Raw genomic sequence first — 22,438 nt, 5'->3', positions numbered from 1 at the left:
GCTAACCTGAAGTCATACGGCATACTTCTGTTTTCGAAGCAGAAGCAGCAACTGTTTGGAATGGATACCACTTTTAGGTGTGGCCATGCAATCCCTCGAAGAAGGTATTAGAGGAGATTATATTTGACTCCTGGGCAGTGGGCCACACAACTATTCCAAATTTCTGGCACAAGAAAATAATGGGCCATTTGCTACATAAACCAAGTTATACATTTGTCATCCCAGAAAGTTATACGTTCACTTGGGGAATGGATCACTCTTAGGGACCAAGATGGCTAAATCCTATTCACTGAATGACTCCATGGTGCAAAGGGTCTTAACTTCCCCCATCTCCTTCCCCAAACACACTCACCCATCCCTCAAAATATATTACCGTATTTTTAGAACAGCTTTATGGACGTGAATGTATTTTCCATCGATTCGAAACTTTAGATCCGCTGTCTCTGGACTATCAAATTCCTTCTTCAGGGATTCTGCAACTGTTAAAAAGTCTTCATGCTCTGTAGTGAACAAGCCTCACATTTTATAACAAGCACAAGACATTCTAATTATTGAAAATAATAACCTATACACGTATTGAAGCAAGTCTGCAATAGGAAAGATCTGAGGAGCTCTTCAAAGCTGGTCCACAGAGCTCATTCTAAAAGCAAAATTGCAAACTTCCACAGCACTGATCTTTACAATATAGAGACAGGGCTCTTCTTGCCTAGATCAATCAATAATGGTATTTATTGAGCACTTAGTGTGTGTAGAGCACTGAACTAAACACTTGGGAGAGTACAAAACAACAAGAGTTGAAATCATTTGAAATTAGATTTAAAGTAATCAGTGACTCATTATGAAACAAGTAAATCTGGGCAATCATTTTGGGAGGGAATTTCAGCTCACGCCTTAGGAAAACAAGTCTATTAATTGTAGAGAACCAAATTTCCAAATAGGAAAAATTGTCAAAGGAAGAGGTTTTCAGCATCTGGACAGTTCCACTCTAGGACTAAGTGTTTCTAACTAATCTCAACTCAAGCACTATCACAGAGAGAAATCTGGAAAGGTTCCACTCTGATCCCTCCTTCCCTCTGTCTCCTACTGAACCTCTGCCACTTCCTCTCTCCTGAGAACAAGGATCAGGTTTTATTCTCTCTCAGGGTGAACAGCAACCGCATCAGGACACAGCACCACCCACTCACCCAGTGCTGCACCCTGAGCAATGCTGACCTTGTAGGATTTTTTGGTTTTCACAGTCAATATGAACCCCTAACTTTAAGGGATCCCTGTCACCATCCTGAGCCCCCTAACCCTTTGACAGACAGGGCATCATGGGATCACAGGAGCACTGGCCTCAAAGGCAGGCAAGTGAAGACAGCAGCTACAGAAAAACCACTTCCAAAAGGCAGTTGGAAACTGGTTTGGGAAGCAGCACATACATACATACTGTATCCCTTTCCTGGAAGGTCCTGCCCATACTGGCCTGCTCACTGATGGCTGCTAGAGTAAAGCTTTTATGACTATTTTATGTGGGCCCCAAGGGGAATCTCCAGAGGGCCTGGGGTCCCTCCCATCCTGCTGCTCTGGTCAACTTTCACCTCCAGCAGGGGATCCCCTCTAGAAGAGTGTTCCCTTGATCACTAAGCCCCTTGCCTGCATACCCTTAGCCCTCTAGGGATTGCGACAGGGACTGGGTTTGACCTGATTATTTTATATCTACCCCAGCATTTGCCACAGTGCTTGGCACAAGCTAAGTGCGTAATATTACAATTATTATTCTTCAGTCACCACACTTGAGACAGGGCTACTACCATGCATCCTACTATAAAAATGGCACCCAAAGGGCACTGGCACAATCTCTCTTCTTATCTCTTCCCCCCTACCCCCACAACAAGGGGGCTGTTAGGGGGTTCTGCTCTGCCAAAATGGTCTTCTGACTGGAATGCGTGAGAGAGACCTGCTGCTCTAGAGAATGAACTCACATAGTATCTCCTCTTGACTCTACTCTCTTTGCAGGACATATTCTAAACTTGTCCTCTGAGAATTTAGTCTATTTTGGTGAGGTTTTTTTAGAAAACACATTTTCAGCTTAGTCACTTAGGAGTCACCAACAGAGTGGGAGATTTCTATATAATCTAAGAGTTTTAAACATGTGCTGTAAAAAAAAGAGGAGGAACAGCAGGGTCAGACTGGAACAAGACAGAAGTTCAGATTCAACAGGGGGAAACCCAAGAGCCCAGAGAATAGGTGACAGGAGGAGGGTCGCATCAACTTCCCAGCTTGAAGAAACCCCCTCTGCAACTTGTTGAAGAAGCATGGCCTACTGGAAAAAGCACAGGCTTGGGAGTGAGGGACCGGGGTTCTAATCCCAACTCTGCCACTTGCCTGCTTTGTGACTTTTGAAAAGTCACTTAGCTTCTCTGTGCTTTCATTTCCTCATCTGTAAAACGGGGTTGAAATACCTGTTCTCCCCACCCCTGGGTCTGTGAGCCCTGCATGGGACACAGACTGTGTCTAACCTCACTATCTTATATCTTCACCAGAATTTAGTACAGTGCTTGGCCCCTTAGGGAGCACTCAAGGAATACCACTATTATCATCATCACTGTTTCCAGGCTCTTCTCACCTACAGAGAGGAGGCGCCAGGTCACGGCAGGAGTGGCGAAGCAGGCAAACACGTCATCTGTGCAGGAGAAGTGGGTGAGGTGAGGCAGGGTCACTGATTGACCCCGGCACTGGCCCCACATGTACACGTGGCCACCCTGGGTCTTGGCTGCGGATGTGTGGGCCGAGTGACATGCTGCGATCTCTACCACCCTGCAAAGTGTCCAGAGAAAGGTCCATCATTCCCTTAACACGGGCATGTCAGAAGAGCCCCAATCCCAGCACCAGGCAATGTTTGGGATTAGTAAGTGCAATTCAAAACAGTCCTCTTGCACATCCAATTCCAGGCACACCAGCTCTCCTAGTCCCATGAATCATGAAAAGCTTTCAGAAAAGAACAGCCCTGGCCAAAGTCATCCCATCCAGAACCCAATTTGGGGCAACTAACCCAAGTCCTCAGGAGCCCATCTCCTCCTGGAGATTGGGACTCTGAAGAGCTGCCACCATGGGGAGTGAGGGGGTAGGGGGAGGCAGCCATGTGCCCAAGTCACAGGCACCCCATCCAGTTGTGATATTAAGTGCCCAATCGGTGCCCAAAACCGTGCTAGGTGCTGGGGTAAATACGCATATTAATATTAAACACCGTTCCTGACCCACATCTACTAAGAAGTTAGGGGGAACAGATATCTTCTCAAGAATCTTACAGATGAGAAACTTAAAGCCCAGAGAGGTAACTGACTCGCCTGAGGTCAGCCAGTAGGCTAGTGGCAGAGCTGGGACTAGAAGTGGGGTCTTCGGACTCCCAGATTCATGTTATTTCCACTAGGCCAAGCCACAGTCATAAAAAGCTCCCCAGAGCAAGATCTGCCCAGTCTAGCACACATGCTTGCATGGCACGCACAGTCCAGAAACATATTAGTCAGAGCAACATTACCTTTCTTTTTCCACCATGATCTGGGCTGGGCTTAGCAGGTTACTTTTATTGCCAGTTCCTAGCTGCCCGTAAGTGTTAGCTCCCCAGGCATAGAGCAAACCCTCATCTGTTAGTGCTAATGTGTGTGCATAGCCGCAGACAATCTGTAAGTAAATTTAAAGGGTTACCACAAATTCGAAAATGACAACAGGGAAAAAAACCAAAAACAATCAGCATTCTGAAATCGAGTATCTCTATAATCAGCTAGCTGAAGTTCTTAAAGTGAATACAAAAAACCCTTAGCAAGCAAGCACCAGAAAGCTGAGATCACTTTGTTCCCCAACTGCCTGGCTTTAACTGGACAGAGATACACTCGAAGTATGCCTGCCACCTGGGTGGGCAGGGATGGGGTGTTGTCCCTCAGCAAGACCCTCTCGCTTTCCAAGCTTTGCTTTTTTGGCTTCCCTGCCCCTCCCCGGGGATGCTAATGGACTTGTGACAGCCCTAGCTCCTCTCTTGCAGCCCGAAAGCCTGCTCAGAGCTCTTCTAATTGAAGTACACATGAGCCGTGCGAGCCTGGTTCCTTTGCACTTAGTATTTGAATTTCTCTGCATTAATCTTCAGGAAGCCCCAGAGCTACTACTCTTTTAAACACCATTTCTTTCAAGGCTTATGGAATTGGAATTATAATTGCCAACTGACAAGGTGGAAAGATGTGTTGGTGTTCTGTGGGGTACAGTGGTGTACCCTACAGTTACCCAAAGTTGAACTCAGTGTGGGGCATGTCCTGGTTGAAGCGTCCTGAATGGGATGGCAAGGAGAGTTTCTCCTCATTTCTCAGTTGTCCTAATGGTAAACAGCCCCCCTACCCCCACAAAAAAAAAATGTAAAAAAAAGTGCTTTTTGAGGGGAGAGACTGCCAAGTTCCTCAATCCCTGACCAAGGGGGAAAATGGTGTGGACATTGGCATATATGGACCCCTGGTTTTCCTTGTTCTTCTTCCTACCTGTCCCCAAACTTCAACAGTCCTGAGCTGTTAGTGAAGACCCCAGGGACTTGCTCAGCAGAGAAGTGCCTCGCTCAGTGATGGCCTACAAACGGCTGCTGAATACCAAGTTGAAATAACGTGACCCAAACAGTGGAGAGAGAATGAACACTTTAAGGATACAAGTGAAGTGTCGGCTGACCCATTGGGGCATGACTGTTGGATGCTGAGAGATAAATGTGGCAGACAGACCGGCATGGCGTGTTGAAAACCCAGAAAGGAGTGACTCTTTTTGAGCTGAACCTTTGAGAAGGATGTGAGACGAAAGCAAAACTGAAACCACAGTCAGATGCAGTAAACAGCATGCAGTGAGGTAGGGACCTCGAGTCCACACTAGGTTTTGGGCCACACTTAGTCCCAAGGGGTAAACTTCAGCACCAGTGGTGTTACTGGGGCTAGTTTACTTCTCAGAACATGTGAGGTGCAAGCTGATCCAATACAAGTGAATGTGATTTCAGAGCATGAAACAGGTAGTGCTAAGAACTTGGGTCTGGCAGGCCCCGAGATAAAACGGCTTTGTGCAGTCTTGGAAGTGAGAGGTTGCCTTTTACCCAGGAGACGCACTGTGGAAAGCTGAGGTGGTGTCAACTGGAAGTTGAATAATGTAGTTATTCCGGGACCTGATTAAATAATCAGTGCTTAGAACAGTGCTTTGCCAAGATCCGCCCTTTCCTCTCCATCCAAACCGCTACCCTGCTAATTCAAGCTCTCATCCTATCCCGTCTGGACTACTGCACTAGCCTTCTCTCTGATCTCCCATCCTCGTGTCTCTCTCCACTTCAATCCATACTTCATGCTGCTGCCCGGATTATCTTTGTCCAGAAACGCTCTGGACATATTACTCCCCTCCTCAAAAACCTCCAATGGCTACCGATCAATCTGCGCATCAAGCAGAAACTCCTCACCCTGGGCTTCAAGGCTCTCCATCACCTCGCCCCCTCCTACCTCACCTCCCTTCTCTCCTTCTACTGCCCAGCCCGCACCCTCCGCTCCTCCACCACTAATCTCCTCACTGTACCTCGCTCTCGCCTGTCCCACCATCTACCCCCGGCCCACGTCATCCCCCGGGCCTGGAATGCCCTCCCTCTGCCCATCCGCCAAGCTAGCTCTCTTCCTCCCTTCAAGGCCCTGCTGAGAGCTCACCTCCTCCAGGAGGCCTTCCCAGACTGAGCCCCTTCTTTCCTCTCCCCCTCGTCCCCCTCTCCATCCTCCCGTCTTACCTCCTTCCCTTCCCCACAGCACCTGTATATATGTATATATGGTTGTACATATTTATTACTCTATTTATCTATTTATTTATTTATTTTACTTGTACATTTCTATCCTACTTATTTTATTTTGTTGGTATGTTTGGTTCTGTTCTCTGTCTCCCCCTTTTAGACTGTGAGCCCACTGTTGGGTAGGGACTGTCTCTATGTGATGCCAATTTGTACTTCCCAAGCGCTTAGTACAGTGCTCTGCACATAGTAAGCGCTCAATAAATACGATTGATTGATTGATTGATTGATTGATTGCTTTGCACATAGTAAGCGCTTAATAAATGCCATCATTATTATTATTATTATTACTGCTCTTCTGCCACCAGTGACTTATTGTTGATATTAATAATGATAATAACCTAATAAGTAGTAATTGTATATAATTATATCAGATCCTTATATTAGAATGTGATATTTTAATTATATACTGTATATTATGGCATTTGTTAAGTACTTCCTATTTGCCAAGTACTGCACATAAGCCAGTACTAAGTGCTGGGATGGATACAAGATAATCTGGTCAGACAGTCTGGGGGGTACTTTATCTTTTTTTTTTTTTTAAAGTATAAAGATCGATTAAGGGCTTCCTTCCTCCATCTAGGGAAGGAGACAGACTCTCTGTGAATCATAAGCCATCTTGCCTTTTTCCTCAGTCTTTAATGAACATTGGGATTCTTGAGATTTGTGCTGCAATATTTGCTGATATTTAAGATGGATACCTATTGCCATACATGGTTTTAAAGATGATATTCTTTTGCAGCTATATTGAAGCCTAACTAAATGCCTCCCTGTTGACAGGTGTTTTGCACTTACCTGCAGGACACAAACACTGTGCAAAGCTGCCACCCTACAAGGAGTCAGCTGATTGCCGTTGTTGCCCAGGCCTAATTGGCCGTTGCCATTATAGCCCCAGCCATACACCTTGGAAAGGAAACAAACAGAACACATTGTTGAGCAGTTTTGTTATTTAAGAAGAAAAGATCAAAAATAAATAATAATACTAATGATGGCATTTGTTAAGCTTTTACTGTATGTCGGGCACTGTTCTAAGCACTGGGGAAGATACATGCTAATCAATTCAGATACAATCCCTATCCCACATGGGGCTCACAGTTTAAGTAGGATGGAGAAAGGGTACTGAATCCCCATTATACAGATGAGGAAACTGAGGCACAGAGAAGTTGAGTGAATTACCCAAGGTCACATAGCAGGGAAGTTGCAGAGCCAGGACTGGAACCCAGATCCTCTGACTCTCAGGCAAAACAACTTCTCTGGGACCTGCACTTGGCCATGTACCCCTCGCGCTCTTTGATATTCACCCCAGTCCCAGAGCACTTGTGTCAGTATCCTTATACTCTATTTCCCCTAGCCTTAATTTATTTTAATGTTTGTCTCCCACTGAAGACTGGGCAGGGATTGAGTCTACCTTGTGAGCAGAGATTGGATCTACCAACTCTGTTGTACTGTACTTGACCAAGCACTTGTCTACGTGCATTTCATTGTCAAGTGCTTAGTACAGTCCTCTGCACACAGTAAACATTCAGTAAATACCATTGATTGATTCTCCCAAACTCTTAAAAGAGTGCTCTGCACACAGTAAGCGCTCAGTACATTTGATTGATTGATTAATTGACAAACCTGCAGCATGATTTTTCCACTGAGACCCCATTCTACTTGAACCTATTCTGCTCATTTCAAGTGATGGCACTTGCAGACCCACAGTGTCTCAGTGACCACTCATCTGTGTCCTGTTCTGTGTCCTTTCAAACTTGCCTGGGTTCCTGTTAGTCTCCTCTTGACATTCCTGTGGTCGGGAGCAATCCTCCTGCTTCTCTCTTATGCCTCCACCTACTTTGATGTCTCAAAGCAATCACTTTTCTTTCTGCTATTACTTTAATAGCATTTTGCTCTAGGACAGATCTAGAGAATGCTGAACCTATTCAAAAACAGTAAACAAACAAAACTGCCTGATCCCCTCTGTGAGAGAGGAAAAAGAACTCTTAATCATGGTTTTAGAATTCCATATTTGTAGTAAAGGGATCCTAGGGTCAGAATTGGCTGGGAATTGGAGAGATCACTTATTCCAGCCCCTGCCTCCCAGTAGGACTGAGCCAGTGGGATTTCTAGGCAGTGTACCAATGATGTTAATATATATTAACTTTATATATAATACATATTAATATATATATTTTTTGGACTAAAGTTAGACAGGTAAAATTATGAATTCTCAGAAAGGTTTCTGATTCATCTAGTTTCACGATTTTTTGCATTATACCAAGTCATAAAGATATAATGTAGAAACCTAAACTGTGTTGTAGAGATTCAGAATATACACCTAAACATTTTCACTTGCTCGGAGCTGAGCAACAGAAAATTACAAGGGGTATCTAAAAAATCTGCAGCTGCTTCCTGGGATTACTTGTTGCATTCCTTGTTGTTTTGGTGTCTGTCTCCTCACCTCTAGACTGTAAGCCCATTGTGGGCAAGGATTGTCTCTCTTTATTGCTGTACTGTACTTTCCAAGCCCTTAGTAGAGTGCTGTGCACACAGTTAGCACTCAATGAATATGACTGACTGAATGAATGAACATGATCCATCTCCAGATATAAGTAGAGTTTTAGCAATGGGGATCTAACTGATTACAGGGAGAAGCAGCATGGCTCAGTGGAAAGAGCATGGGCTTTGGAGCCAGAAGTCATGGGTTCAAATCCCGGCTCTGCCAATTGTCAGCTGTGTCACTTCCCTTCTCTATGCCTCAGTTCCCTCATCTGTAAAATGGGGATTAAGACTGTGAACCCCACGTGGGACAACTTGATCACCTTGTAACCTCCCCAGAGCTTTGAACAGTGCTTTGCACATAGTAAGCGCTTAATAAATGCCATCATCATTGTTATTATTATTATTATTATTATTACTACAGTCTCTGGAGACACCAATGAGATCTTATAACTATCACGGCAGCCAAACAAATACCGAGTACCTCTGCTGAAAAAACGGAAATCCATCTGTGTCTTGCCCACTGCCCAAAGCAGTTAAGATTCATATTCACAATGGATATCATCACACCAAATTCATCGTATAATCTTGGAAGAGTCCCACTTTACAGCATATTCAGCTGTGAATCCACTGAAGTCAAAACCTGCCAATCACAGGCTAGCTGCTCTTGCTACCACCAAAAGTGAAAGATTTTTTTTTAACTCAATCACATGCCTTTCTCCCTCCAGTAAGCCTGCCACAAAAAGGTGAGTCAGCCGTAAGTTGCATTTTCAAGAAGGAAAGAAAAAGATGGCTCACCTCACCATTGTCCAGCACTGCCATGGAGGAGGTCTGACCACAAGCAATGCTGACCACCCTCTTAATGTGCAAACAGTTGGTGACTTTGCGAGGAGTTGGCTGATTGGCAGTGGATCCAGACCCAACCTGACCACAGTTGTTATAACCCCAGGCATACACCTGTCAACGGGGGAAGGAAAAAGAGAAAGGACATTCTAGAGAAAAGTAACTTAGTTTTGATAGCCCGATTGATTGACCCGAACTTGTAGACTAGCCCTGGATCCGCCGCAGCCTTACTGGGGATACCCTGGACCTGGGTGTCAGTCTCCATGATCGGACCATTAGAGCACAACTCTGGCTAAAGTACTTGGTCCTGGCTTGCCCCACAAGTACAGGCCCTGACTTGTCTTTTGCCTTGGCCCGGCCAGGCCTAAAGTAACTTCTGAAAGGGGTGGCGGAGAAGGACAGTTGTTAGTGCCAACTGTAGGCCGGGAGCCCTGGCAAGCACTCAGATATTAGTACGCAAGCATGTCTGTGTGGTGGATCCCCAGCCTCGCCCCCTCAGACTTCTCCAGAGAAGAGGCCCTGAGCAGACCTGTGGCCAGTAAAAGGTGCAGGCAGTCCAACACTAGTTTATCTGGGGCTCTAACACCCACCCTCTAGAGCTGGACCACAATCTTTGGGGTTAGGGGCAGATCCCCATCTATTAAAGCACCCCTTTCACCTGTATGGGCTTCACCAGACACTGTACTGATATCATCTCAGTGGCTGGGTCACCCCAGCCGACATGGAAGATTGAAGAACTTGGGATCAAACACCAAATATTCTTGGCTCCAGGTACTAACTCCTTCGCAGCCCAAAACACTGGACCAAGATGACAAAAAAAATTCACCTCCCCATCATCTGCCAGGGCCATAGAGTGATGGGAGCCACAAGCTACTTCAGTCACTTGCTTGATCATCAGATTGGTGCAGATCTGAATTGGTGCAATGCCCTGATTTGTTGTTCCATTCCCAAGCTGGCTGTATCCATTATGACCCCAGGCATAAACAATACCATCTGCAAAGATAAGACCACAAAGAACCATGGAAGTCAGTTTTAGTATAAGGCTGTAGAAATCTCCTGCCACTTCCTCACACCTTTTTTCAATTACAACACGAAAGGTGGAGGAGGGGCGGAGAAGGGAGGAAGGTGTGGAGGAAAGAGAAGGATGGGGAGAGAGGGCCAGAGTCAGAACGAGATAAAGTGGGAAAAGAAGGAAGGACAGAGGTGAAATGGGTCTGACCTGTTCCACACAGACCACCCTGCCCTCAGCAGAGGAGAGCCTAATACATAGCTGGAGGCCAGATGGCCTTCTCAAGACACAAGGGCCATCTTGGCACACCTTACTTTCACACCTGCCAGTGTGAGAATAATGGCAAGAACCCCAGCTTGTTCTGTCCTTATGCCAGCCTTGGAGCAAAGGCTCTGTTCTGCCAAACCACTGGCAATGCCCTTCCAATGGCTCTGGTTGCTTTGGCATTCTTACTGAAACCCATATGGCTTCCAGATCTCATTCAATCTTTGCCTCCCACCCCTAACTCTTTCTCAGAATGGTCCAGCTCTGAAGGGAAGATAAAAGCCTGAAGTTTCTTTAGAAGGCATCCTGTGCTTTCAGTTCATTTCCAAGAGTTGGGGTGTTTTGTTTTTTTTTAAGTTTCATTGAGAATATTGGAAACTGGGTTTTCACCACCAGCCTATAAAATTTCCAATCATCAGCCATTACCGCCAAACCAAAACAAGTATTACTGCCTGAGTTCAGAACCTACAGATCCAAGGGGCTACTTGTTTTTAGGCCTGCATTATCTGTGGTTTATGCTCTCAACCAATTATCCAGGTTGGAATCTCTGTGTGGACTGTTTCCCTGCAAAGAAAGCTGGTCTGTGAGAATATTTTCTGGACTGGAGCTACAGGAGCTGTCATTCCTCTTCCACTCCTTCATGGTGGCCTGGCTAATTTAGCCCCAGGCTCCCTACACCCCTCCCACCCCGTTTGTTTCCACCACATCAGTTACGGTTTTCTGGCTCCCACATCTGCCCAGGCTCCTTAAACTTCAGGTTATGATCTCCTGTGAAAAAATATGTCTCAGTAAAGAAACTATTAACCCAAGGTGTGAAACAAGGAATGGCCACAGTTCACTTGTAAAGGATATTGCTTTAGAGATCTCTGAAAGCACAAAGTCAAGTGTGTATGAGGGTACAGCCTAAGGGAATACACTCTAACATTCAGGATTTCTTCATCCTTAAAATGGGGCAGCAAAACCAAAAAGCCTGGACACACCTCTGAGGTAGCCATGGAAAGGGGTGCTTATATATAGGCCACTTCTGTCTATGCCCCATGAACACTCAGGACTCCTCCCCCTGCCTCTTTGCTCCCCATTTTAGCTCTGATTCCTTGTCCCTCCCCCACAGAAGCAGGTCACCCTCACCCTATCTAGTGAGGTAAACAGCAATGAACCCAGGCCAAGGCTCCCAGCCAGTTTCTGCTGCTGCACAGGGAACATATGGCCAGACCTGGAAAGTTCCTTTTATTTTGGTGTGGAGAAGAAAAAGGACGAAACGAAACAAGGAAAAGAAAAACAGAGAGATAGCGTGCATAAAAAAGGAAAGAGAAAGCAATCACGTGGGGAGAGTGGCAATGAGGCAAAAAAAAGTGTGGAGGGACTGTAAAATAATTACAAAAAAGCAAAAGAGGAGAAAGGAAAAGATTGAAAAGAAAACAAGGAAAATCAAATAGCTAGCAAAATCAGAATGGGAAGGGGAAACAAGGAACAAGGAAGATAAGTAAATAAGCAATGCTTTTGAAGTTAGGGTGTTTGGGAAAAGGTGCAGAGGAGACAGCATTTGCATCCTTCCACGGAGTTTATAGCTCATCTTTTTGTGCCTCAAAAGCCTGATTTTTTTCCCCCTTTTACCTTCTGTATTGAGAAGAACATGAGGTCCACTTCCATAACTAAGACTCTTAATCTTCTTTCCACATAAGAGTTCTAGCTTTTTGGGTACTATCGTGCTCTGATTATCTCCAGTCCCCAGGCAGTTACTGCAGTTCACGCCAAACACAAACACCTAAAGAAACAGAGTTTTGTCTGAGCCATTTAGGTTAGGATTATGAAGAAGGGAACCCTATGCACTGGGCTCATCTTTGGTCAGTGGTCCATTCAGTCTGAACACTCAAGCCCTGGCTTTTGAAAGCAGGGGTGGTGGGGAGAAGGGATATGAGCTTTAAACTTGAATAAAGGTAACATAAGCCCCCCCCCCCCCCCCGACCACCACCACCACCACCAAAGACAAAGTCAGCATCAGTCAGTCAATATTATTCACTGAGCACCTACTGTGTGCAGAACCCTGTATGAAGTTCTTGGGTGTGTATAACAGAGTTAGAAGGCATGGTCCATGCCTTCAACGAGCTTACAACCTAGCTGGGGAGACAGAGACTAAAATAAGTGAGACAGACAGAAGGAAGATGTGGGGGGTAATGGGAAAGAATAAGAACCCAAACAATCTTTGTCAGTAACAAAATAAAGCATACAGACTCTGTCAATAATGGGTTGCCCGTTCATTCAAAGGCCTGCACTTGGTTTTTCATTGATGCCTCCACCCCTCCGTTACCAGTAAACACCTCCCTTGGGCTGCTCCTGGAATTATGCCAGTTGTCTTGCAGGGATCTTACCTCATCACTATGGGTAACGTAGATGGCTTCGTTGGCTGATGTACCAAAGACACATGCCTTCCGAATGGACGCAATCTCTTGAGGCGAAAGCAGCGTAAATATTGGCCACTTAGCTACATCCACCATGGCTCTTCTTTCAAGCAATTCCTATAAGTAAATTGTCAATTCTGCTGTAATAAATGAAAGATTACCACAAAACAGTTACAAAAGCCATTACAATACACATTTCAATGTGAAGATGTCCAGGCTGTGCAAACTATACAACAGGAAGCAAACAGTCCACTAGAAAGAAGTGAGGCTTAGTGGAAAGAGCACAGGCTGGAAGTCAGCCACAGGACCGCTTTCTTGCTCTGTGACCTTGGACTTAACTTCTTTGTGCCTCAGTTTCTTCATCTGTAAAATGAAGAAAGCAGTGTGACCTAGTGGGAAGAGCACAGACCTGGGAGTTAGAGGACCTGGGATCTAATCCCAGCTCTGCTATTTATCGGCTATGTGACCTTGGGCAAGTCACGTAACTTCTCATGTATAAAATGGGGGTTAAGACCGTGAGCACTCTGTGGGACAGGGACTATGTCCAACACAATTATCTTGTACCTGCCCCAGCACTTAGTACAGTGCCTGGCACATAGTAAGTGCTTAACAAATACCATAAAAATAAATAAAACTGGGATTAAATATCTGTTCTCCCTGCAAGACTTTGAGCCTCACGTGGGACAGGAATAGTGTCCAGCCTATACCAGTGCTTAGTATTTGGCATATAGTAAGCCCTTAATGATTACTATAATTATTATCATCAGGAGTGGGTTTCAGAAGGAGCTTTGATCTTTCTGGGTCCACTCCCCATAAGGCTCTTTTCCTAGAGGATGATCAATGGAGCCCTCTCTCTTCCACACACCCCAGCAAATCCTCAAAGCTGGGCTTGGGCCTCTTCTAGGAACTAAAATACTTCATTAGACCAAGGTGTGTAGTGGCCAAAGTTAGCTATCAATTTCACCACTGCTAGAAGCCCACAAGCCAATCTGGTTTGATTGTACTAATTGCGATCAAGACTGGCATCTCCTGAATATCTGCAATACAGAACTGTCTTTCTTTAGAAAGGAAATTTGGGAGAAATCCAACCCCATTGTACCATGCCCCTAAACTATGTAAATAATTAACAGTGCTGTGAATCTCATGGGGAGAGGAGGAAGGGAAACAGTCTAGGTGGTATGACAGGATTAAAGATATTGCTCAGTAATTCACTTGCAGTGCTAGAGGATTGCATCCAAGGCCTTCCTCTCATTTTCCCCTCAAACACAGTCAATGGCATGGCTATTTGCTCTTGAGGGGGTCCTAATTGGTGAACATGTGCCCTAAAGATAAATAAAACCACTTACTGAATTGCAGAAATAGGTGGACTTTTGAACTTAAGTTCCAAAGAAGTGCAAGAAAGAGGCAGTATCTTTTCTTAAGTTACCATCTTTTCCTTCTCCAAGGAAGGTGGTTTCACCACCTTAGAAGAGGGTAACAGAGAAACCTGGGTTCTTATCCCGGCTCTGCCACCTGCTTGCTGTGGGACCTTGAGCAAGTCACCTAGCTCAGTTTCCTCATCTGTAAAATGGGGATTACATATCCGTTCTGTCTCCGACTTAGATTGTGAGTCCCACAAGGGACAGGGACTGTGTCCAATCTGCTTATCTTGTATCTTCTGTGCTTGGCATATAATAAACCCTTAATACCACAACTGTAAACTTTTCAGGGCATTCAGTAGGGGGAGGGGGCCAGCAAGCTTGCTAGAACAAAAACTTCACCATAGATTGAGAGCCCTTGAGGATCTGTGTCTAATTTGCACCTTTGTACCCAGCACTTAGTACTTTGCTCTGCACACAGTAAGCACTTAATAAACACTAATACTACTGCCATGCATTAAGAAAGCACCCCCTGGGGCAGAAAGGACCCCCTGGAGAATCCACATTTTCCTACTTGGAAAAGATTCTTCCGGTCCCTCGGCAGGCAGTTTTGAGTTTCCAGAGTTAATGGAGACCTCCACCCAGGCTTGGGGTGCTCTAGTTCTGCTGAGGTCCCTCTGGCCTCTTCTACAGGGAGAATCAAAAGCTTAGTAGAGTCAGGAGAACACCGAGTTCCTCACCAGATCTGCTGCCACGGAGCAAAAGAGAATTTAGCTCTCCAGGTTTATCAGTAAAGTAAATCAGTAAATCAGGACCAACCCACCCAAAAATGATTCCTTACCATTAAATTCAGAAAAACAGGATCAGCAGCATCTATCTCCCAATGGACACTAATGCTACTGATGATTCTGCAAGTACACTTCAACTGCATAATTATTATTGAATTTTTCTAAGTATTTACTATGTGCTAAACACTGTTCTAAGCAATGGAGTAGATACAGGTTAATCAAGTTGAACACAGTCCCTATCCCACATGGAGTTCACAGTCTAATGGTCACAGACTATCTGTCTTCAAGGCAGATTTTGAAAGCATCACCCAAAAGGAGTCCTGATGGGCTCTGTGAGTGGTTTTAATACTTTTGGAAATCCTAAAAATGACTGCCTTATACCAATAATCAGACAACCAAGACTATTTAAAATGAGCCATCGACTAAAGGAAAAAATCCAATTAACCCAGGAAAGACCCTTAACAGGTCAAACTCTGCCAGAGACATTGGTATTTGCTGAACAACAATTTTCAGAGAGACCCTGGCTAATGCACAATGAAGTTTTACTACCATGATTGCATGTTTCCATTGCAAAATGGCCTTTGGGCATATTTTACAAGATGACTTTTTAAGACTTTTAAATATAATTTCATAGACAGAATGGAAACCAAGAAAAATTTAAATCCAAGAGTAAATCCCATGGTGATAGGAGTCAGCTTGTCCCCAATCTACAGAGGTTGAATAGCCCAGTTGAAGTTCTACACAGTTTTCCACATACCTCCTTTAGTTTGATGAAATCCCTGTAATAAGTTTGTTTTGCAGTGTTAAGCAGGAAAAAGACTCATTTTCCCTGTTCATTCTGGAACCCAAACGTGAGCCTAATGTCCAATATAATCAGAAACGTTAATATCAATTTAAACTCATTTACCACTAACGCTTAGCCCCAAAATGGAGAGGTTGAAGGGGAGAGTGAAGAGGGGAAAAAACTATCTGAGACCAGGCTAAATTCAACTTTATGCCAGTCCTACCTGTCCCCACAAATTCGGACCCTAAAGCCCTCGCGAGCCAGGCCCATCCCAAAAGAGAAAGGTTCCAAGGGGAAGCAGAAAGAAGACCCAATAAGACTAATGTGGACTAGCATAAAAAAAAAAAAATTGCCAGAATTTCTTCATTAATGTCTGCAGTGAGATCTTAAGTTTTCAAAGGAGAGCAGTTTGTACTTTAGGTCACCTCTGGAAAAAAAAAATACTACCGTTTCCTTGCCCCCATGGAAAACCAACTCAAGACTGATTGTCTGCATGCAAACTCTTGATTCAAATTGCGTTCTTTAGGTATTATAGTTTAATATCCTGTTTCCTGTATTTGAGGGCAGACAGGCTGAACAAAACCTTTACTAAATAGTGCACATGTCCCCTCACTGGCTCATACGGCTGGCCAACAAGCTCATCTTGGTTTCCGACTCCAAGAGGAAGTTCAATTGTGAAGACAAACACAGATTTTATATTTAGGACTGGAAAACTACAGGTTTAATTTAGCAGTCCACACTCAGAAAAACAGATATGCTGTGGATTTGATTTTTGGAGAGTGGCTTGGCTTCTTTAAAGAGACCGTAGTTAATGGCACCTTTAAATTTCATTTGGAAAATAACAAAGACAAGTCTTTGGGAAGTCGTCATCACAAGGCACCTCTGTTTTCAGACAACAGTGGTCTCAATAGAAAAAAAAAATCCTCACCAAACAATACTGGGAATTCAGAGTTGACCTGTAAGCATGCTTGGCTTCCATTCAGACTAACCACCCCATGACTCTGTAAACAAACAGTATTTGGCTCAGAAGAGGGGGAAGACTGTCATATAGGGGTACAGTACTGTGATAGCAATAGACCTGACTTTGATTCCAACTATTTTTTCTCTCCGACAGGTTATAGGGAACAAGAAACCAAGTATTGTTATTTGTCTACATTTTAAAAACCAAAGTACTGTAACAGCAATAGACAGAACTCTGACTCCAACTATTAACTTCTTTCCCTCAAATAGGTTTTACAGTACAAGGAACTAAGACCTGTTGTTCACCTACATCTTGAAAATCAAAGTGTGCACACCATGCAGAAATAACTTCCTAGAGCTCTTTAATATGGTTCCACCTACTTCTGTTTGTATTCTACACCCTGCCTTGTGATTTTCACCTATTAGGGCGCTCAGAGCTCAAATACACTTGCTTACAGTCTATGAGTGCAATATTAAGGTTGACTAGTCAACAGCTCCTTTTATCCCAATTAAAATTAGTACAGGCAGTAAGTACAATAAGGAATTAAGAAAAGTCATCAAACTAAGTCTAGCAAATACACAGATGCCACAGCTATGCCAAACCAGGTGGAATTCAGGTGAACTAAACCAAATTATCTTTTGGGCCCTATTTCCATAATTAGATAAATCTGCATCCCTCATTATATTATAAGCTTCTTGAAGGTAGGGAGCACGTTTTTGTCGTAATTTCTTACCAGCACCCAAGTGATGCACATAGGGTATATTAGATAATGATGAACAAATTAATTAATCTTCCCTTTATGCTTAACACTGGTCAGGCCTCTCAATTAAGGGCCACACACAGTTTAGTGTGATATGTAGAATTTAAACAAAAACGATTTGAGGCTTGGGAAATAGTCTGAATGGATGAAAGCTTAAAACACTGGTTTACTGAATCTAAAAAAGCTATCACTGGTAAGAGGAAAAGACTGAGAAGTTTTCATTCTTGCAAGAAGGAATATCCATGAGTGACTTGGAGCAGTAGTAGCAGTGGTATTTATTGAGCAACCACTGAGTGCAATACCCTGTACTAAGCACTTGGGAAAGTGCCACAGAAGCACAAAACACACTCCCTGCCCATGAGGTGCTTACAATCACCTGAAGTCTTAAATTGCAGCAAGAGTGCAGACTAAAAACTGAGAGGACTTGTGAGGAACCGGACTATCCTGTCAGACCCTTACTAAGGCTAAACATCATACTTAATGGTTCGTGAAATGGGTGGGAGCCTTGTGTTTTCTGCTGCTCTTGAGGCCTGAGATCTCCTGTTCTGTGACTACAGATTGAACCTCGTATCCCTTCCTGCCCCCTCACAATGCATCCTTCTGGGAACAGGGGAGCCAGGTGAGTGTAGACAGGTCAGGGCAAGCCCTCAAGCCCAACTGCCAAAACAACTCAAGTGCATAGCTTGCTCACGGTAGGACATACCTTTCTTTCCCCTTTAAACATTGGTACCTGAGCAATTCTCAACAGACTGCTCCAGGGAAGGCCATCTGACCTACAAAATACAGGTATGCCACAATTAACCAGGCATGAGCGACGGCAGAAAACAGCTTTGCCATCTTTCACAGAAGGCTTATTTCCTATTGGAAACTGACTGTGCTCCCCATGTGGGCCAGGAACTGTGCTCATCTGCTTACGGTGTACCTACCTCTGTGTTGAGTACAGCACAAGTTGATACCATCCTGAGATTTTGGGGGCACAATGTAAGCATTCAGTGAAATTACTGTTTTCCAGGAAGAGGTTTCGCCTTCCTTTTGGAACAGTGTTACCTTGCAGGGATAACCACGTACCAAAGCCAAGGTAGGGCCAAGACAGGACAAAGGGAAAGACAAATCTGCATCCCCCATTAAATCTGCATCCTTCTTTAGAAGCAGCATGGCTCAGTGGAAAGAGCCCGGGCTTTGGAGTCAGAGGTCATGGGTTCAAATCCCAGCTCCGCCACCTGTCAGCTGTGTGACTTTGGGCAAGTCGCTTCACTTCCCTGTGCCTCAGTCACCTCATCTGTAAAATGGGGATTGATTGTGAGCCCCACATGGGACAACCTGATCACCTTGTATCCTCCCCAGCGCTTCGAACAGTGCTTGGCGCATAGTAAGCGCTTAACAAACATCACCTTGTATCCTCCCCAGTGCTTAGAACAGTGCTTGGCACAGAGTAAGCGCTTAACAAATATCACCTTGTATCCTCCCCAGCGCTTAGAACAGTGCTTGGCACATAGTAAGCGCTTAACAAATACCAACATTATTATTATTATTGAGGGTGGGGAGCACATTTTTGCGATTTCTTAGCAGCCCCCAAGAGATGCACCTAGGGTACGCTCACTAGATGATGCTGGACAAGTTAATTAACCTTCCCTTTACGCTTAGCACTGGTCAGGCCTTTCGGTTTCCCACTAACCGGGCGTGGGCGCAGACAGAAGAGACCTCTGCCCTCTTTCACGGAAGACATATTTCCTCTTAGAAACGGACAAAGAGCCCATGTGTGTCCGCCCTCATTAACCGGCGCTTACCTCGGCGCTTGACACATAGTAAGCGCTGGACCAACAGCACTCAGGGCAAGGGTGTCGTGTCGCCGGGGAAACCCCCGCCAAGGAGTCTCCCCCAGGCCAACACAATCAATCAATCAATCAATCGTATTTATTGAGCGCTTACTATGTGCAGAGCACCGTACTAAGCGCTTGGGAAGTACAAATTGGCATCACATAGAGACAGTCCCTACCCAACAGTGGGCTCACAGTCTAAAAGGGGGAGACAGAGAACAGAACCAAACATACCAACAAAATAAAATAAGTAGGATAGAAATGTACAAGTAAAATAAATAGAGTAATAAATATGTACAACCATATATCCATATATACAGGTGCTGTGGGGAAGGGAAGGAGGTAAGACGGGGGGATGGAGAGGGGGACGAGGGGGAGAGGAAAGAAGGGGCTCAGTCTGGGAAGGCCTCCTGGAGGAGGTGAGCTCTCAGCAGGGCCTTGAAGGGAGGAAGAGAGCTAGCAGTCTTCGGGCTGTCGGGGGGGAAGAAGAGGGAGGGGGGGGCCGCCCCCCCGGGACCTCCCGCGGGGAACCCCCCCCACCCCGGGTTCGTGCACGCCCCGCGCGCTTTCGGGGGGCTACCTGGGCGGAGAGGGGGGCTGGCGCGCGCACGCGCGGTCCGGTCCGGGAGCGCGGCGGCGGCGGCCCACTGCTAGCCGCTGCGCTGCAGGGTCACGTGGCCGGAGAGGGCCCCGCCCCTCCCCGCCCCACGTGACGCGGTTCCCCTCAGCGCCCCGACCCCCCCCCCCACCCCTCGAGGACACCTCAGGGGCTCCCCTTCCCCTCCCCTCCCCTCAGCCCGTCGTCTAGTCCTGCCGGCCCTCCTGCTCTCCCCGCCGCCACCCGCCCACAGACGAAGAGTGACATTCGGGGCGGAGAGGTAATAATCATCATCATCATCATCATCATCAATCGTATTTATTGAGCGCTTACTCTGTGCAGGGCACTGCACTAAGCGCTTGGGAAGTACAAGTTGGCAACACAGAGAGACAGTCCCTACCCAACAGTGGGCTCACAGTCTAGAAGGGGGAGACAGAGAACAAAACCAAACATACTAACAAAATAAAATAGAATAGATATGTACAAGTAGAATAGAGTAATAAATATGTACAAACATATATACAGGTGATGTGGGGACCTGTAATAATGAGTGTGGTGTTTTGTTTGCACCCTACTTGTCGATAACAGTATGTTTGGTATTGTCTCCCCCTTTTAGACTGTGAGCCCACTGTTGGGTAGGGACTGTCTCTATATGTTGCCAATTTGTACTTCCCAAGCGCTTAGTACAGTGCTCGGCACACGGTAAGTGCTCAATAAATACGATTGATTGATTGATTGATTGATTAAGCGCTTACTTACCAGCCACTGTACTGAGCACTGGGGTGGAGACGAGGGAATCGAGCGGGACCCAGTCGCAGCCCCGCTGGGCCTCACAGACTCCGACCATCACAGGAGGGAACTGAGGCACTAGTGCCCGTCTCCCCCTCTACGCTGGAAGCTCATTGTGGGCAGGGAACGCGGCTACCAACTCCTACTGCATTCTCCCAAGCCCTTAGTACAGTCTTGTCTTATCTGCTTATCCTAGATCAATCAATCAATCGTATTTATTGAGCGCTTACTGTGTGCAGAGCACTGGACTAAGCGCTTGGGAAGTACAAGATGGCAACATATAGAGACAGTCAGTCAATCAATCAATCATATTGAATGCTTACTGTGTGCAGAGCACTGTACTAAGCGCTTGGGAAGTCCAAGTTGGCAACATATAGAGACAGTCCCTACCCAACAGTGGACTCACGGTCTAAAAGGGGGAGACAGAGAACAAAACCAAACATATTAACAAAATAAAATGAATAGAATAGATATGTACAAGTAAAATAAATAAATAAATAGAGTAATAAATATGTACAGGCATATATACATATATACAGGTGCTGTGGGGAAGGGAAGGAGGTAAGATGGGGGATGGAGAGGGGGACGAGGGGGAGAGGAAGGAGGGGGCTCAGTCTGGGAAGGCCTCCTGGAGGAGGTCTGACTCCTAGGGCCACTCTCCTTCCGCTAGAGCCTGCTGTGCTCCATTCATTCATTTAATCGTATTTATTGAGCGCTTACTGTGTGCTAAGCACTGTACTAAGCGCTTGGAAAGTACAAGTTGGCAACATATAGAGACGGTCCCTACCCAACAGTGGGCTCACAGTCTAGAAGTCATTAGTTCTAGGTAAAACAGGAATAACTCGGATCACTTTGCGGGCACACACACGCACATAAACGGTCCTCAGATTTCCAAGTCGACGCTACTGACTGTGACTTCTCTGAGGGCCCCGATGTGGGTGAGCCAGGCCCAGCCTAAAGACCTTGAATTTGATCGCTGTCTTTTTTATTTTAAACCTTCCCTTGAAACAGTGCTAGGTTCAATTGCCGAATCAGTAGTGTTAAATCTCCTGCAATGTCATCCAAGTGGGGACACCTCCCACAGAGACTGACAGCTGCTGTCCACATTTCCTCTCATCTTGTCACTACCCTTGCTTCCTACCAAGGCCCTGTGGACTAGCCTAGGGCCACTGATGGTGGGCGGTAGGATGGGGAAACAGATTTAGAGGGGGTGGAAATGCCTGACTTGCTTCCAGTCAGGTGGATGTGATGACACCAAGATTCCTGGGCAGAGGGTGTGAGGGACTTAGAGGTGAGACAAACAATATCTGACTAAATGATGTTTCCTTTGCCCTCAGTTCTTAATCACTGCTAGTATTAAGTGCTTAGTACAGTGCTGTCCACACAGTAAGCACTCAATAAATATGAATGAATGAATGAATACTAGACTGCTAGCTAGAAGCTTACCCATGCTTCTATGGGCCAATCATATTTTCTATTGAAAAATTATATCTCTGAAACATATACAGATCCAAAACTTCTCAAACCCCCTTTACAATTTCTATAAGCAGTCAAGTGAGAAGGGAATAGGGACAATCCATCGGTAACCCCAGTGCCCCTAGATTAAGAAAAAGGTAAAGTGCAACGCCTCTCATCTGAGTCTCAAGATTCTGATTCTACTAGAGATCAGCAGGAGGCTGATATAACAATAATAATAATAATGTATTTTTTAAGCGCTTACTATGTGCCAAGCACTGTTCTAAGCACTGGGGTAGATACAAGGTTATCAG

At 45.4% G+C, this 22,438-nt stretch overlaps 1 protein-coding gene across 3 annotated transcripts in view; it reads right to left on the bottom strand.

Annotated features, from left to right (window-relative positions):
- Positions 1-19,913, bottom strand: part of RCBTB1 (RCC1 and BTB domain containing protein 1) — a 29,474-nt gene extending 9,561 nt beyond the window's left edge. The window contains exons 1-9 of one of the 3 annotated variants that reach the window (XM_038762035.1): positions 19,863-19,913; positions 12,785-12,931; positions 12,030-12,180; positions 9,969-10,135; positions 9,098-9,256; positions 6,617-6,724; positions 3,521-3,663; positions 2,609-2,799; positions 374-515 (exon numbers count right to left, since the gene is read on the bottom strand). In XM_038762035.1, the coding sequence (XP_038617963.1) occupies positions 374-515; positions 2,609-2,799; positions 3,521-3,663; positions 6,617-6,724; positions 9,098-9,256; positions 9,969-10,135; positions 12,030-12,180; positions 12,785-12,910 (1,187 nt within the window). In that variant the 5' untranslated portion in view covers positions 12,911-12,931; positions 19,863-19,913. Of the gene's footprint in view, positions 1-373; positions 516-2,608; positions 2,800-3,520; positions 3,664-6,616; positions 6,725-9,097; positions 9,257-9,968; positions 10,136-12,029; positions 12,181-12,784; positions 12,932-14,746; positions 14,940-19,862 lie in introns of those variants that run through there. The other 2 variants (XM_038762037.1, XM_038762036.1) reach the window with 2 other exon arrangements.
- Between the last annotated feature and the right edge of the window lie 2,525 nt (positions 19,914-22,438).

The sequence above is a fragment of the Tachyglossus aculeatus genome, chromosome 20 (assembly GCF_015852505.1).
Source record: "Tachyglossus aculeatus isolate mTacAcu1 chromosome 20, mTacAcu1.pri, whole genome shotgun sequence".
NCBI lineage: Eukaryota > Metazoa > Chordata > Mammalia > Monotremata > Tachyglossidae > Tachyglossus > Tachyglossus aculeatus.
Note: the sequence above shows the minus strand (reverse complement) of the source record. Positions and strands in the feature narration are given on the sequence as shown.